The sequence below is a fragment of the Struthio camelus genome, chromosome 10 (assembly GCF_040807025.1).
Source record: "Struthio camelus isolate bStrCam1 chromosome 10, bStrCam1.hap1, whole genome shotgun sequence".
Classification (NCBI taxonomy): domain Eukaryota; kingdom Metazoa; phylum Chordata; class Aves; order Struthioniformes; family Struthionidae; genus Struthio; species Struthio camelus.
Genome location: NC_090951.1, coordinates 1,743,360 through 1,759,590, shown reverse-complemented (window position 1 = coordinate 1,759,590; position 16,231 = coordinate 1,743,360). Strand labels below are relative to the sequence as shown.

The 16,231-nt window shown below is 63.0% G+C and overlaps 2 protein-coding genes across 4 annotated transcripts; one reads left to right on the top strand and one right to left on the bottom strand.

The window, feature by feature from the left end:
* The first annotated feature begins 1,499 nt into the window (after window positions 1–1,499).
* GAS8 (growth arrest specific 8) lies at window positions 1,500–11,035 on the top strand. Of its 2 annotated transcripts, XM_068956278.1 has the most exons (11): window positions 1,500–1,565; window positions 2,128–2,220; window positions 3,423–3,620; window positions 3,841–4,047; window positions 5,069–5,123; window positions 5,759–5,964; window positions 6,213–6,380; window positions 6,753–6,839; window positions 8,432–8,641; window positions 10,288–10,353; window positions 10,722–11,035. In XM_068956278.1, the coding sequence occupies exons 1-11, from the start codon at window positions 1,563–1,565 to the stop codon at window positions 10,869–10,871; spliced, it is 1,443 nt and encodes a 480-aa protein (XP_068812379.1). In that variant the 5' UTR covers window positions 1,500–1,562; the 3' UTR covers window positions 10,872–11,035. The 2 variants fall into 2 exon arrangements, with proteins under 2 accessions (XP_068812379.1, XP_068812380.1); XM_068956279.1 differs by lacking the exon at window positions 2,128–2,220 and having other exon boundaries at window positions 1,519–1,565.
* A 426-nt stretch (window positions 11,036–11,461) lies between these two features.
* On the bottom strand, window positions 11,462–16,231 carry LOC104138125 (cadherin-3). 2 transcript variants are annotated; one of them, XM_068956280.1, is made up of 9 exons: window positions 15,393–16,231; window positions 15,116–15,247; window positions 14,842–14,998; window positions 14,629–14,773; window positions 14,375–14,550; window positions 14,076–14,165; window positions 12,469–12,605; window positions 12,075–12,210; window positions 11,462–11,654 (listed from the first exon to the last, which is right to left on the bottom strand). In XM_068956280.1, the coding sequence occupies exons 3-9, from the start codon at window positions 14,896–14,898 to the stop codon at window positions 11,565–11,567; spliced, it is 831 nt and encodes a 276-aa protein (XP_068812381.1). In that variant the 5' UTR covers window positions 14,899–14,998; window positions 15,116–15,247; window positions 15,393–16,231; the 3' UTR covers window positions 11,462–11,564. The 2 variants fall into 2 exon arrangements, with proteins under 2 accessions (XP_068812381.1, XP_068812382.1); XM_068956281.1 differs by lacking the exons at window positions 14,076–14,165; window positions 14,375–14,550; window positions 14,629–14,773; ... (1 more) ...; window positions 15,116–15,247; window positions 15,393–16,231 and adding an exon at window positions 13,091–13,723.

The following is a 16,231-nucleotide window of genomic DNA, read 5'->3' as shown; positions in this document are numbered from 1 at the left end:
GGGGGGGCAGTGCGTCTTAGGGTGCTGAGCAGGTCCTGGGGGGTGCAGAGGGGACCCCCGGGTGCAGGGATGACCTGGAGATGCAGAGGGGATCCTGAGGATGCAGAGGGGTCTCAGGGTGCAGAGGGGACCCCAAGGTGCAGGGAGGACCTGGAGATGTAGAGGGGACCCCAGGGTGCAGGGAGGACCTGGAGATGCAGAAGGGACCCCAAGGTGCAGGGAGGACCTGGAGATGTAGAGGGGACCCCAGGGTGCAGGGAGGACCTGGAGATGCAGAGGGGACCCCAGGGTGCAGGGAGGACCTGGAGATGCAGAAGGGACCCCAAGGTGCAGGGAGGACCTGGAGATGCAGAGGGGACCCCAGGGTGCAGAGGGGACCCCAGGGTGCAGGGAGGACCTGGAGATGCAGAAGGGACCCAGAGGATGCAGAGGGGTCTGAGGGTACAGAGGGGGCCCTAGGGGGTGCAGAGGGTTCCCTGGGTGCAGAGCAGACCCCAGGGTGCAGAGGGGTCTCAGGGTGCAGAGGGGACCCCAAGGTGCAGGGAGGACCTGGAGATGCAGAGGGGACCCCAGGGTGCAGAGGGGACCCCAGGGTGCAGGGAGGACCTGGAGATGCAGAAGGGACCCAGAGGATGCAGGGGGGTCTGAGGGTACAGAGGGGGCCCTAGGGGGTGCGGAGGGTTCCCTGGGTGCAGAGCAGACCCCAGGGTGCAGAGGGGTCTCAGGGTGCAGGGAGGACCTGGGGGTCCCCAGGGGTCCCGGGATGCCCAGTAGGGCAGGGCAGGATGCGCCATGCAGAGCTGCAGGCAGCAGAGCCGGAGCAGCACGTGCCCAGAGCCAGGGGTCCCTGGGCCCCGCGCTGGGGACAACCTGCCGGGGACCCACCTGCAGCACCCACCCCGCACCCAAGCCCTCGCGAGCCCTGCACCACGGCCCGGCCGGGTGCATGGCCAGGGGCGACGCCGAGGGGCCCTGCATAGGGACCGTGAGGGGCACCCAGCCGGGCTGGGGCAGGGACGGGCGCTGGAGGCCGTGTCCTCGCCGGGAGCCCGGGCCCTGCCACGTGCCGGGTGGCCGGGCACCGGGAGTAGCGGCGGGCGCTGAGGTTTGCCACGAGGGGCTCACGGTGGCGGAGGTGAAAGCCGGCAGGGGATGGTGGCAGCTCCTGCTCCCGAGGGGCAGGAAAAATCTGATGCAAATAGAAGCGGTGCAATGAGTTTGTGAGGCCTCGGGTGCACGGTCCCTCCAAAGGAGGCCGGAGGGGACCTGTTGGCCCCTGTATGTGGGCTGGGGGCAGCCGGCCGGGCAGGGGCAGTGCCGGCCGGGCAGCGGCGCCCCGTGGCCTGCACGGGGCCGGGGCCGGGGCGGGGGGACGCGAACCCGCGTCCTGGCCCGGGGTGGGGGGGCCGCCGGCTGCGAGGCTCCGCCGCCGTTGCTAGGGTCGGGCCTCGTGTTGCTAGGGGGCGTGTCTCCCGGTGCAACCCCGCCCCCTTCCCGCGGCGCGGCTCTCGCGAGAGTTGCCCGCCCGTTGCCTGGAGACGGCGGCGCGGGCGGCCGCAGCCATGGTGAGGACCGGCGCCGGGGCCGGGCCGGAGCCCGGGGGCGAAGCGGCCCCGGGGGCGGCGGGAGCCGCGGGGCATGGGCGGGGGGAGCCGAGGGGAGGCAGGGGGGAGCCCCCAGGGAGCCCTCGGGTACGGGCGTGGGGAGCCGCGGGGCCCGGGCCGGCTCCGGGCCTGGGGCAGCCCCGGAGCGGGGGGTGCGGGCCGCGGCGGGGGCTCGGCAGCCCCCAGGGCTCCGCGGGCGGGCGGTGGTGAGCCGGTGGGCTCTGGTAGCGGGGCCGTCAGTTGCGGAGGGCAGGGGAGCCCCTCCGGGCCCGAAGCTTTGCTGCGGAGCGAACCTGCAGAAGCTGCTCGTGGAGCTGCAGGTGTCCCAGAGGGTCTCGAGTGTCCTGGCTGCTCCCCGGGACCCCGACCCCGTCGCCCTTCTAAACCTCTCCACGCCGTGAGAGCAGGCAAGCTGCGTGACTGGCCTGGACAGCAGCTCGAGCAGGAGAGCGCTGAGCAGCACAGCTTCCTCGCAGCCCCCGAGACGCACGCACACCTCATGCGTTTTGATTTCTTTTCTTAGGCACCCAAAAAAAAAGGTGGCAAAAAAGGGAAAGTGGGCAAAGCTCCAGCAGTGGTGGATGGCTTGTCCCCCAAGGACATGAGCAAGGAGCAGGTGAGAGCTTGCCACATATCCCAGCCTACCCCCAAGGTCAGAGGACACTGAAGTTTGTGAGAACATTAGCAGAGGCCGGTGCTCGATGTTTGGTTCAGGCTCCAGGGATGACAGGTGGCAGAGGTTAGTCGAGAAGACAGAACAAGCGGTTGGTGTTCATTTCACTGCCTCACACATGTCTGGACAATGTGTACGATCTCACAAAGCCTGCTCAGCACTTTTCCTGAAAAGATCAGCCACCTCGTCTCATCTTCCCTTCTGCTGTTCTCCAGCCCAGTGCCTTCACTGTCTTAGGCCTGACTTCATAACCGTGGCACCCTGCTCTCTTGTTTCATTGTCCTAGTGCTGTGAAAATGTCCTGATAGAGTGTCCTGGTGGTGTGAAAAAGGTACCCCTGATGAGACTATACCATGTTATTTAAGTACTTTATTTTCTGGTATTTTTCCTTCTGTCAGTAACCTGCCTGACAGACAGAGATTGTACTTCAATCAGTGTTTCTCTGTCCATCAAGCCCCCCTAACTGACTGCTTCCACCCATAACTGGAGCAGACTGATCTCTGCAAGCAGTTGCACTCATGCTCGTACTCAGCCCTGTGACTGCCCAACCTGTATCTTCGTGGCTTGCAGCCTGTGGCACTCATCACAAAACGCATTCCTTCTTGGACAGGAGGCTCTCTTAGGTGCCCTAAGGAAGGGCAGAGGTGGAGAATGTAACTTCCTTCCCTATGTTCAGTTGCTCCAGATGCTCCACTTTGGGCTGTGTTTTGGTGGTATCCTACAAACATAGCAGAAGTTGGCCCTGTCCCAGGGACCTCACTGCCTGGGATAAGATTTTCTGCTTCTGACCTAGTGTTGTTCAGGCATCGCAGAACGGTGTTACTGGCCACGGTGAGACAGAATAGCTGAGTCCTGGCCTCTTATGGCAGGAAAAGGTCTTATTACTCTTCCCAGAGGCTGATGGGTTGCTGTCAGGTCCTGTGCAAACCCCACCCCCTCCAAATGTCTCTTGTTCAGGGTACCTCCCCTCCTGTCCTGTGCTTTTCTGTCCCATTAAAAGCCACTATGTTGTGTCCTACCAAGGTTGCAACATGGGTTGCTATGGATATCTTGAAAAGAGCCTCGGTTCAGCTTTTTTTTCCCGGAGAGCTGTCTGTCCGAGGCCTCCTTTTCCTCCTATTTGGTTCTTCCTATTGGCTTTGCAGCTGGAGGAACACGTTGCGCGTCTCCAGGAGGAGCTGGACCAGAAATGGCAAGAGCGAAACTATTTCCAGCTGGAGCGTGACAAGATTCACACCTTCTGGGAGATCACCCGTCGGCAGCTGGAGGAGAAGAAAGCAGAACTGCGTAACAAGAACCGGGAGATGGAAGAGGCGGAGGAGCGACATCAAGTGGAGATCAAGGTGGGAGGATGAGTAGGCTAGGACCTGTCGTGAGTACCTTGGCTGGGCAGGAGCTGCGGGTGAGCCCTGGGCAGCTCGGAGAGGAGGTGAGGGAAGGGAGGTGGAGGAGGAGGAGATGGGCAGGATACAGTCCGGGGCATCTGGGTCAGTATCCCAGCTTCAGGTGTATTCCTGTCAGCATCTCCTGAAGCCCCTCACCTGGTCTGTGGCTTGTCTTTAGGTTTACAAGCAGAAGGTGAAGCACCTGTTGTACGAACACCAGGAAAACCTCACTGAGCTGAAGGCAGAGGGCACCCTGTCCATGAAGCGGGCCCAGAAAGATCACTGGGCTCAGGAGATGGAGCTGCGTAAAGACGTACGCTCCTTGAAAGTGGAGCTCAAGGAACAGGAGCTAGCCAACGAGGTGGTGGTGAAAAACATGCACCTGGTAGGTCGCTGGCAGGGCGGGAGGGGCAGCAGGCCCGGGCTGAGGCCCGGGCAGCAGGCAAGGCTCGTCTGCGGCAGAGGGAAGTGCTGAGGCCTTTGACTGAGCCCTCCCTGCCCTGGCGTGTGAGCAGCAGACTACCTTCCTGCTGTCTCCCTGGAAAGAGAACAGGGTTTCCCATATGCGCCAGTAACAGATATACTTAGGTGGGTTGAAAAGACAGCATAAGAACAGAGAGACGGGCTTCCTGGGGCAGCTCCTTAGAAGTCATCCCTCCTGCAGCAGGGAGCCAGGCAGCAGCTCCAAGGCCATAAGGACAGATGGAGAATCTACTAAGCAGCTGTCTGCTCAGACAGCATGGGATCCATGTGAGGTGGCAGGAGCTGTTCCCAGACAGCAGGAGGACTCTCTTGGGGTGTAGCTGACCCTGGGGAGGTTTAGCCACTTCCTGGGGCTGTCCAGGGCTGTTGGACCCCAGCCCCGTTGCAGAGACTGGCCTGGAGGCCTGGGAGGGCACAGTGATGTTGCCTGGCTGCGGGCATGGCTGCACTGGTGTGTGAGTGCCTGGAACCCATGTTTGCCAAACAGATTCAGCTGAGGCCTGTGGGGAGCCTGTGGCCAAAGAGACGCAGCTGAGGCCTGTGGGGAGCCTGTGGCTCCGACAGCTCGGAGCTGGGGAGCAGGGGGATCACGCAGGCATGCTAGTCGTTGGGGCTGTGCCCAGCCTGCTCTACACAACATCTTAGAGCAGCAGGTAGGCTTGTTCTTACCTGTGGAGGGGGGAAGAAGGCCTAAAAATTAGGTGCCCAACCAATGAGGTATGGGCAAAGCTGGGCACAGTACAGCAGAAAGGAGTGTGGTGTCCAAGCTGACAGGCAGTGCTGGCCTGAGCTGGGCTGTCTCCATTTTTCTGAGGTGCAGTTTGGTTGCAGAAAGGATGAAAGTCCCCAGCCTACATTGTATAGGGGTGCAGTAACCTCCGGAGTTGATTATCTGCCTGTAACATGTCCTTTCTCCCTAACAGAAACAAGAGGAGGAGATCACACAGCTGTGCAACGACTTTGAGAGACAAGTGAAAGGTCGGGACGTGCGTGACATCCCTTTGTCGGTGTGCTGGGGAAGGCTCCTCAGTGCTCTGCTGCACTGTAGGGCTCCCTGGAGCAAAACAGAGCCTCCTGCTGAAAGGGGCCGTTTTTTCCCTAAATCTTGCTCCCTTGTGCTCTTGGGCTGTCAAGCTGCATGGCTTGCATCACTCTCCGAGCTGAGCTCCCAGGGCAGCTGGGACAAGGACGGATGCTCGTGGTGTGAGCTTTCGCACCACTCACAGATAGAGGCAGGGCTCTTGTCGCTGCTGCCAGGCTGTATTGCTGAGTGCAGCTGTCTGGCAGGCACTCTTCCAGACGACACTCTGGGGTGGCTGGAGGAGCCCTTGCCGGTGTCAGTCCTCGCTCTAGTGTCCTCCTCATGGGACATTTCAGGTTCTCACAGGCTGACTTGGAGCATTTCCAGTGCCCTGCTTCCAGGATGCTATTTCTGAGCTCTGCTGTCTGTGGCTCTGTACACGGGGGGAGCGACAGTGGTGTGGTAACGACATCCTGTCCCAGAGTGATGCTGCAGGGGCATGTGCTGGGCCAGCACATCATAACAGAGCTGGGAGTGCATGTATGCAGGGTCTCCAGGTGGTTCTCACTGAGCCCCCTGTGTGCTTCTCCAGAGATTGAGGCCAAGTACAACAAGAAGATGCATGTGCTGCGGGACGAGCTTGATTTGCGCAGGAAGACAGAAATCCATGAGGTTGAGGAGAGGAAGAACAGCCAGATCAGCGTGCTGATGAAGAACCATGAGAAGGCCTTCAGTGACATCAAGAACTACTACAATGATGTCACTCTCAATAACTTGGCGCTCATCAACACGCTCAAGGTACTGCCTGCCTGCTCCCCTGGCCCCACTGTCACAGCCTGCTTGGCTTTTGGAGTGTTACCCTTCCACCGGGGGATGGATCCTGTAAGGTTTTCACCCAAATCTGGCCACAGGTGGAGGTGCTGGTACTGCTTCTCTCTTGGGGAGCTCTTGTATGGGGGCAGAATGTGGCTGGCTGGGCCAGCAGTGGGACTGGCAGTGTACTGCTGAGGGGCCAGGCAGTAGCACTCCTGTGTTTCCAAAAACAGGAGCAGATGGAGGAGATGAAGAAGAAGGAGAATCACTTGGAAAAGGAGATGGCAGACATGCTGCTCCAGAACAAGCAACTGACGGAGTGCCTGCAGCGGGCCCAGGAGCAGGTGTCTGAGCTGCAGAAGAAGTTGACCCATTATGAGAAGGACAAGGAGGCTCTGACGGTGAGTCACCTGTCCTACTGAGCCGTTTTCTGTCCTTTTCCAAGCCACCATGGCTGTTTCCTGGAGCGGAGTCGCTCAGCAGTGACCTCTGCCGCTCGGCTTAAAGCTGCTTGGCCAGATTGCCAAGCAAATTCCTCTGAGTCTTTCAACTAAGCTGGCTGTTTACATCTCACGTGGGACTCCCGGGACTCTGGCTCTGGTGAGGAGAGGAGCAGGTAGCCCCTGATGAAGAGAGGGAGGGAGATGGTGCAGGTGCTGCTATGCTTTTTGTCCCCACATCTCTTTGCTGGTCACTGTCTTCTTTTGCTGGAACATATCCCACACACTTCCCAGAGAAGTCTGTGCTCTTTAACTGTCCCTTCCCATCTGCAGAACACAAAAGCCCATCTGAAAGTCACCCAGAAGGAACTGAAAGATCTTCAGTGGGAACATGAAGTGCTGGAACAGAGGTTCAGTAAGGTGAGAGCTACAGGTGGGCCTAGATAACCTCTTACCTTCCCCAAACCCTCTCCTCTTTGCAGAGGGTTGGACGCAGCAACTTAACAGAGGCTGTCCAGGCTGTGCTTAGCCAAGGGCTTTCTGAAGATCTGATCCAGAGTTGAGTATTGGCTGTTGTTTCCAACAAAGCTTCTCACAGCTTTGGCGTCTCCCATGCTCAGCACACAGGCCCAGCCTTGTACTTGGCTAAGCAATAATGCACGCTCTGATGGTCCTCTCCTGGCCTGTGGATGACTGGCTGAAGCACTGGGTCAGGAGCAGAGCCACGTGGAGAGGCTCTCGCTAGAGCAGGGGATTGCTCAGGACAGTCCAATGACAGATTGTCGTGAGAGCCCCATCCCCTGCTAGAGCTTGCTCCCTCGTTCTGTCTGGGTCTGGGGGTCACTCCCTCCACTCGCCATGCAGGGGCTGCTCAGGATGAGTTTATCTTCAAGGAATATTCTGTTGACTGGATTCTGCCAGACTCAGCCTCTCCCTCCCACCTAACCCAGATAAATTTATTGAGGCAGAACAGAGCTCATTTGCAATTCGTAGAAATCCCCAGGAATATGAACACTGATCTGAGGCCTCGTTAACAATCCATCATTAAGGCAGCAACATATTCAGTGCATTCAGAAATAGGCTTTGGAGGAAAGATCCTAATTAGGACACTTATTAACTAGCTGTGAGCCAGGGACTCCTGCCAGTCCCACCAGCTGCCAGGAGAAGAGGAGAGACCCTTGTGTGCTGTGGGCCCCTCTCTTTGAGGTCTACAATAGCACCTCAGATGCAGAGCACAGTGAGGAGCTGCTGCGACCATCCTGACTGGCCTGCTCACAGCTGTCCGCAGGACCCTGCAGCACCATCAGTGTGACAGCACATCATTTGGAAAGGCTTCCCTGAGCAACTCCTAGGCAGAGAGCTTGTAACCCAACGAGCCTGTCACTACTGCCCGGCTTGCAGAGAGGAGACCAGATGTGGTCTGGATCCTTGGGGTTGTGGGCTCCACATGTCACTGCAGCGCTACACGCTCGGAGTGAGGACTGCTGGTCCTGCGCTGGGGGAAGCAGGGCACCTCTCTGCACCACTGCTGGGAGGATGGGGATGGCCGTTTGCTTCCTGCTGGGGCTTGAAGGTGGGAGAGTCTTCACCGACAGCCAAGAGCCCTTTTAGAGGAGAGGTAGCTGGGTAGGCGCAGAGCCCCGAGGGCAAGGGCTTGGGTACAGAGCAGTTAGAGTGTAGGGGATGAAAGGGGAAAGGTTTGAACAGCAGAGGTTGCGTTGGGGCAGGTACTGCTATTTGGGGCAGCTGATAGGGTTTCTGCTGTTACAGGGTGCCCAGTGCCTGGGGAGTGGAGGAGGCAGAAGTGTGGGTGCTGAGGAGGTGCCAGCTGCAGAGGGAAGCTGCACTCCTGTACCTGGGTTCCCTCTGGGGCGCAGGTGCTGTAGGGAATGGCCTGGCTCTCACTGGAGCAAGCAGGACCGAGCTGCTGGACCTGTTTGCTCCCTGCCCTGGGTGGCTGCCGGCAAAGTGGTCCTGAGGGCAGCGTAGATGTGTGTTGTGTCTGGGCGCAGGTGCAGGCGGAGCGAGATGAGCTCTACCAGAAGTTCACCAAAGCCATTAATGAGGTGCAACAGAAGACCGGATTCAAGAACCTCCTCCTGGAGCGCAAGCTAAAAGGACTCTTCAGCATCCTGGAGAAGAGGGAGGTGGAGCTCAACGAGGTCCTCTCAGTCTCCAACCTCGACCCAAGCGCCCTCTCCTTGGTCTCACGCAAGCTGGAGGTACTATTCACTGTCACAGGGCCCTGCAAAAGGTGCACCTCTCTAGCAAGACTGATTTTAGTGGGTGGGAGGTCTGGGCCAGAGACTGGGATAAGACGGACGTCAGAGCGAGTGTGTGAGCATGGCTAGGGCCTGAGGTGCCTGGTTCTGGGCTGTCGGGGCAGAGCCAGGCTGTGAGGTAGGAAATGGGGTCCCCATCCTCCCTGCATGGGGGATATCTGCCTGTAAGATGAGTCTGCAGAACTGGGAGGCTGCGGTGAGCACCTCAGCTCGCTCCCTTGTCGGATGCGCCCTCTGAAAGGCAGGGCTCTGGCTGTCACGTCCCTTGTTCCCAGCACTTCCAGGGCCCAGTCTGCGCCTGGTGCTGCAGGGCACGCTGGCTCTCCCTTGAGAGCAGAGCATGTGAGCGTAGGAGTCTGGCACTGATTTCTCCCTCAGGTGAGGCATGTTTCTAGGAGAATGGCCCCAGGCTGAGCAGTGCTCACCAGGTCCCGATGCAGGTGGCACTCAAACACAGGCTCCATCTCCCCAGTGCTGCTGGGTCAAGTTTTGTAAGGTAGGTAGGCTGCAGTGAGCACTGACCCTGAGTGCTCTGTGCACTTGGGGGAGTCACAGCTGGTGAACCTCACCAGCACTCCTCTCCCGGTCTCGCTGGCTGCAGAAGCAGTGTAGACTGGTTCCCAGAGGCTCAGCAATGTCTGGCACACTAAAAATACTTATGCAGAAAGCCGCTGGCGTGGCGGTGAAGGCTCAGAGTCCCACATTCCCGGAGCCTACAGCAGCAGTAACTGGAGAAGCAGCACTTGCTTCATATCAGCTTGAGACACGAGGGATTTATGTTCCACGCTTAGCTCAGCCACCGACTCTCTGGTGCCCTCCTACTCATCCCACACCGGTGCACCCATTCCAGGTGTCCTCTCTGGTGAAGTGCCAATGAAGCCTGTAGATGTTGTCGTGCCAGGGTGCCTTGGGATAAACAGGCTAGCCAGCCCAAGGCGCTCTGTTCTTAGGACAGGGCAGCGGATGTGTCACCTAGTGGGTGAGCAGCAGGTGCCACAGCAGCAGATTGGAAAACACATTCCTGGGAAGGTGACAAGGCGTCAATCTTGCCCGCAGCTGCTGGGGTCCCTGAATTCTTTTGCTCAGCTGCCCCTAGCTTCTGGCGTCTTCTCAGGAAGGCGCTCTCCCTGTAATTCCCCCGGTGCCGCCACGTCAGGGAGGTGCTGCCGAGAGCAGGTGCTGTTATCTGTCCCCCCCTGCAGCTGGGCGGATGATGTAACACAATGCTGGCACTTTTGGTGCTGTAGGTCTGCAGGGAGGAGCATGGGGTGGAAGATGGGGCCTGCTTGTCTGGAAACCACTGGTCAGTGCCTCTGTGTTCCCAGGACCCTTATTTTTAACCTGCAAGGTCCCAGTCTCGTGACTGCCTGGGGCTGGCTGTCCCTGGCAGCTCTTGCTCAGAGGGGGGCAGGGTGATGGCTGTCTGCCAGGGAGGCAGGCTGTGCCATGAGCTGTGCTATGTGAGCCAGGTCCCGGTGCCAGCCCGGACGCTGCGCAGCAGCTCCTCTGTGAGCTTCAACCTGCTGCGCAGCCCTGGGCCGACTGTGCCCTTGGTGCCGATCCTGACACGCTGTCTTCCTTCGCAGGACGTGCTCGATTCCAAGAACAACACCATCAAGGACCTGCAGTTTGAGCTGGCGCGAGTCTGCAAGGTGAGGGAAGCGGGCTGGGGCACCTTGTCCTGCCAGGTCAGGGCTGGGACCTTTTGTATGCTTACTGTGGCTTGGAGGAGTGAAAACAACACCACCTGCTCCAGGCATTGTAAGGAGGGACGGTAACTTGCAGCAGGTCAGCCAAGCTGCTTCATGCCCATCTTTCTGACAGCCTGGGACCCAGCCCTTCTGATCACCTGGGCTGCAGCTCTCCCAGTTCCTTGTTTCCCCTGCGAAGGAGGGCTTGATCCTCCCACCACCATGCAGGGGGGCTGCAGGGAGCGCACGCTCAGGTAGCGAGGGGGGCAGGATGGCCTGGAGCTGGGCTTTGGGGCGGCAGGCCAGAACTTGGGGCACTTCTCTTCCAGGCACACAATGACCTGCTGCAGACGTTCGAGGCAAAGCTGACAGCCTTTGGCATCCCTCTAGACAGCCTGGGCTTCAAGCCCCTGGAGATCCCTATGCTGGGGCAGACCGTGGGGCAGGGCCCCGCAGGACTCGTTGCTGCGCCCACGTGACACCAGCAATCTCACGTTTGTGCGTTGTCTCCGGTCAGGCCCTCCTGCGAGCGTGGGAGGGCCCTGCACTGCGAGGGGGCCTGCTGTGCCTGTGCTGGGCAGGGAGCAGGGCTGTGCTCTGTCTGTTCAAGCTCTGCACCATTAAACAGACCCCAGCAAGCCTTCTGAAGGGTCTACAGGATTGTCTTTCTCCGCCCTGGGGCCAGGCCTTAGCACAGGAGCGGCCCTCAGCAGCCCGGCGCTCCTGCCTGCGTCAGGGAGATACCAGCCAGAGGTAGCTGGTAGCTGGGTCACTGGCTCTGAGCGAGCGTTGCCAGCCTGACCCGAGGCCGGGGCCTGTGCGCAGCCCGCAGCAGAGCCAGAGGCCACCCAGCATCCAGCCCACCAGGTGCTCAGTCCCAGAGCAGAGCTGGAGCGGGGGCCTGCAGGGGCTCCCTCCCGGCGCGCGGTGCCGCCTGGCCAGGCCAGGAGCACCCCAGGGCAGCTGAGCAGGGCTGTTCGCCTGTGCTGCCGCTTGGGCTCCCCTCAGTTTCCCTCTCCAGAGAAGCTAAGTGTGCACTGGTTCGAGGAAGCGATTTTGAGGCTGACAATGCTGTTTGAAGCCTTTAATGGTGTCAGTCTCCTACGTTCCCCACGGTGCCCTGCGTCCCTCCCTGGAGCTGCAGCTGCTTTGCGGAAGACGTGCCTCGCTCCTTAACTGCCCCGGTATGTTGTATAGGAGTAGGGGCTGATCAGCAGTGGGACATGCAGCTTCTGGGCTGGGTCAACGATGGTGAAGACAACCTAGGGGAGAGCAGGGAGACAGTGTGTAGGATAAAGCACGCACCACAGCCTAAGGCAGCCTCCCTCCCGTGGGGCTGATCTATCTATAGCCAGGCGCCAGGGGACCCTCCGAGCAGAGCGGGCAGAGGAGAAAACGGAGCAGGACCGAGGCGGGCAGCTTCCCCTGTGGCTTCTTCCCTGCCTGCAGGGCCGCGAACGGGGGTTGGCTGCAGGGGGGAGGAACGGTTGCCCCCTGGCATGTCAAGGCACGGGTGCCTTGGCACCTTCCCTCGCACGCGCTCTCCTCCTCAGAGATGCCCCTGAGGCTCTGGAGTGCCGTTGCTCTGGCAGAACCCGCACCCGGCCTTCTGGCAGCCGCCCCGTGCCCAGCTCCACCGGCACCCACAGCTGGGGGCTGAGCAGCACCCTTGTGCGATGTACCTCCACGTAGGGGTAGAAGCTGGTGTGCCCCAGCCCCTGCCAGTACGCCGCAGTCTCAAAGCGCAGTTTGTAGGTGCTGGCCTTGGCTTGCCCCGGAGCCAGGAGGGGCAGGCAGCGCCCGTCATTGTCCGTCACCCTATGGTCGGAAGGAGCCGTCCCTGACACAGCAGCTGGTCTCAGCCCTGAGGGCTAGTCCTGCTGTGGGCAGCCCCCGGGGCGACGGCTGAGCGAGCACCGCTGCCGAGGCAGGATTCGGGCCGCGTGCACTCCGTGGGGCTGGGGAACAGGAGCAGCAGCCCCGGGGGCTGCGGGAGTGGGGTCTGGCCGGGCGCTCCCGCAGCTCCCCCAGGGCTGGCCCAGGCAGGAGCGGCTGCTGCCCGTCTCGCTCTCGTACCTCTCTGTCAGCTCCGTCCACTGCGGCCCTTGCAGCTGGGCCAGGCGCAGGGCAAGGCCTGCTGCGGGCAGCCCCGTGACGGTGTTCAGCACGTGGGTGGTGACGGAGCCGTTCAGCGACTCGGACATGTCTTTGGCCTGAGGCGGAGGAAGAAGAGGGCTGGGACGCGCCCCAGCAGCCCCGTCCGCCCCCCCGGCTTGCGCTGTGCTGCAGAGCGCGGTGCTCAGCCCCGAGGGGGCGGTGGGAGGGGGCTGTGTCTCTGCTACCCGCCGTGGCCCCCCCTTCGCCCCCTGCCCACGGCTGCCCAGCGAGCAGCTTGCGCCTGCCCCATCGGTGGGGGCCGAGGGGAGCCCTGGCCAGCGCCGCAGCCGCACCCACCTCATCCCTGGGTGCCCCCAGGCCCTCTGCGAGGCGGCCGTGGCCGCACTGCCTGCGTGTCCCATCCCTGCGGCCCCCGTGCCCCACGCTGGTGGCTGCCAGGCTTCCCAAGCGGACCCCGCCTGTCCCTGGCACCCCGTAGCCCTGCCGCCACATCCTTCCCACGCCGCAGCGCTCGCTGCTCTCGCCCAGACAGCACCCGGCACCGCCGCGGGCTCCCCGGCCACGTGCCTGGGGCTGGCACCTTCCTGGGCTCCTGCTCAGCCCGCCGTTCCCAGCTCGCGCCCAGCACAGCCTGGCCCTCGTCCCAGGAGCAGACTCCGGCCCTCCCCGCTGGCCGCGGCACCCAGTCCCCGAGGAAGCGGCCCCATCCCAGCTGCCCTGCCGCTTCCGTTCCCAGCCTGCACTGACCCGCGGTGTCACCGTGCGTCACATGCCTGCCGCAGACGCTAACCCGGAGCTGCCGGGCCCTTCCCTCTGGGAGCCCCCGGCTGCTCGGCGGGGCGGGATGCCCGGGGAGCCGGGAGCCGCCTGCCATCCCTGCTGCAGGAGGGGAAGCTGCAGGCTGCTGCCCCCGCTCCCGCTGGCCGGGCAGGGCCGTCTGCTCCCGGAGCGGCAAGGGGCCTCGCTGCCGGCCCAGCTCCGAGCAACGGCGAGCGCGGGAGCCCGGCTGCTCACCTGTCCCCCCCTCTGCCCTGCTCAGCCAGGCGCCCCCAGACAGTGCCGCCATGCAGGACACCATCTCTTGCCCCGGCCACCGGCCACCCTCTCTGCCGCAGAGCTGCCGAGGGTGGGTGCCGCTACCCCGGCGCGGGGCTGCAGCAGGGCCGGGCGCTCCTCCCTGGGCGCAGGGGGTCCCGTGGGAGGTGCGCCCAGAGCACCGTGGCCCCGGGGCCGCCGGACCGTGGCCCGGCGGGCTTGGGGCACTGGGCCGCCAGAGCTGCCAGGCAGCCTCTCTCCCCTCTGTGTGCAAGCGATGCCGCGTCCGTGCCCGGGGAGCTGGGGGGAGCCGCCAGCGGCGCTTCGCCACGGGCAAGCCTTGCTCGTCCGACCCGACCACCTTCCACGAGGGCAGCCGGGCCGCGGGCAAGCACCGGCCGGGCCGGGCTGGAGGAGCCGCGGGCACCTGGGCTGGGTGAGCGCGGCGCCAAGGGGAGAGGAGGCTACCGGGGGCTCTGGAGCAGCCGGCGCCTCGGCAGTGGGACGGCACGGGCGCTTCCGGGCCTCACCTGCACCTTGATGACAGCAGTGGTGGTGGCCTCGAGCCCGTCCCCCTGCATGTCGGCAGCACGGATCTCCAGGGTGTACTCGGGGACCGCCTGCGGAGAAAGGCTGCCTCGCACCCCGCCGCCCCCCCGGGCCCACCGCACCGGGCGAGCCCAGGGGGCCGAGCCCCCCGAGACGGGGCGAACAGACCGTGCCGCGGCCACGGGCTGTCGTGTGCAAGGCGACCCCGGGCCACGTGGCTGGGCGGAAATAGCAAAGGGGACGCGCGCCCCGGGTGCTGCGCCACGGGGACGAGGCTCACCTCCGCCTCCAGCCCCTGCGCGGCCACGGAGATCACCCCAGTGCTCCTGTCGATGGCGAACATGTGGGGCTGGGGCCTGGCCGGCGCCTGGCGCAGGATGGAGTAGGCGACGATGCCGTTGGTGGAGGTCACCGCGTCGTCCGCATCCATGGCCAGCACCTGCATCACGGAGGTGCCTGGGAGCAGACGGAGCGGAGCGTGCCCGTGCCCGAGCCTCACCGCCCCGCCACCTCCCCGCTCCCTGCGCCGCTCACCTGGCGCAGCCCCCTCCAGCACGGAGCCGCGGAAAGCATCCTGGGTGAACACGGGCCGGTTGTCATTCTGGTCCGTCACCGTGATGATGATCTCCATGGGTTCCTCCACGCGCTGCCCGTTGGCCGACACAGCATGGGAGAAGAGCTGCAAGGCGCGTGGTCAGCGCTGCGGCCAGGACCCGGGACCACGTCCCGCCCCGGCACCCGACTCACGATGTATCTGTTGATCTCCTCCCTGTCCAGCGGCTTTGTCACCTCCAGCCACCCCATCTCCCGCTCGATGGTGAAGACACCCACGGGGGGGGGTGTCCGCCCCCTGCCCCGTGATGCTGTAGAAAACCTTGGTCTCCTTGTCCTTGTTGGATTTGATCTGGCGGCGAGACGGAGGGGGCGGTTAGAGGGACCCCAGCGCCCCGGGAGCCGCTGCTCCACGACACCGCTCCGCCGGGAGCAGCCAAGGGCCGCGCGGGGACGAGGCGCCACGTACCTGCGCCAGCTTCTTGGGGAAGGGGCCCCGCTCGTTCTCCATGGCGTTGATGGGCGGGATGACCCAGTCCCTCTTCTGCCTCTGGAGGCCGCGGCCGGGCTCGGGGAAGGTCAGCACGTCCGGCGCCGCGCGCTGCGGGGATGAAGAGCAGCGCTGAGCTCCGCGCTGTGGTTTTGCCCCGGGGCTCTACAGCTCCTGCCCGCTCCGAGCCTCGGGCTCTGCCGCCCGGCACCCCTGCCGCAGCACCCAGCGCCGGCCCCCTCAGGACAGACCCTACCTGCAGGAGGAGGAAGAAGAGGGCGAAGGTGTAGGGCATCATGGCTGTGGCTGTGCTATGTGCTCCTCCGGCTGGCCACTGCTCCCTGCTCCTGGGTGGTAACCTTGACAAAGTCCATTTGGCAAGGCTGGCGCAGGGGGTGGCCCCACCGGCCCCGCAGGGCAGGTTTGTTCCTCGCATGCCGAGGGGAGATGCCCTGGCTCCTCCCGGCACGCGCGCGGGGAGGGACCCCCATCGCCATCATCCATGTTGCTCACCCTGGGGAGGTGCTGGGGCAGGGACCCAGCGCGGAGCCCTGCCCCGAGAGGCAGCTCCAGGCCGGCGGCTGAGCGCCGGGGTCAGATGCGCTGCAGGGGTGCTGAGAGCCCTTGCAGGGGCTGAGGACCCAGCTGGGGTGTCACAGCATGGTGCCAGCCCGGCTGCCCCACCAGCCCCAGCCTGTTCTGCAGGGACACATCTGCAGAGTGCCCATCCGTGTGTGCCCATCTGTGGGGTGCTTCTCTGTGGGTGCCCATCCGTGGGTGCCTGTCTGCAGGGTGCCCCTCTGGGTGCCCATCCGTGGGTGCCTGTCCATAGGGGCACATCTGCAGGGTCCCCATCCATGAGTACCCATCTGTGGGTGCCTGTCTGCAGGGTGCCCCTCTGTGAGGTCCAGTCCATGGGTGCCCGTCCATGGGTGCCTGTCCACAGGGTGCCCACCCCCCCGGGGCACATCTGTGGGTGCTTGTCCGTGAGTGCCCATCTGTGGGGTGCCCATCCATGGGGGCACATCTGTGGGTGCCTGTCTGTGGGTGCCCGTCCGCAGGGGCCATCTGTGGGTGCCTGCCCACATAGTGCCC

Coding starts and splice junctions, on each gene's coding strand:
- LOC104138125 (XM_068956281.1), bottom strand. CDS start 13,588: ATGGTGTCCTGCATGGCGGCACTGTCTGGGGGCGCCTGGCTGAGCAGG. Junction 12,606..13,090: donor CTGAGCAGGAGCCCAGGAAG/GTGCCAGCCCCA, acceptor CCTCCGCCTCAG/GCCAAAGACATGTCCGAGTC. Junction 12,211..12,468: donor TGGACGGAGCTGACAGAGAG/GTACGAGAGCGA, acceptor TTCCGACCATAG/GGTGACGGACAATGACGGGC.
- GAS8 (XM_068956278.1), top strand. Junction 8,642..10,287: donor TGGTCTCACGCAAGCTGGAG/GTACTATTCACT, acceptor CTTCCTTCGCAG/GACGTGCTCGATTCCAAGAA. Junction 10,354..10,721: donor AGCTGGCGCGAGTCTGCAAG/GTGAGGGAAGCG, acceptor CTTCTCTTCCAG/GCACACAATGACCTGCTGCA.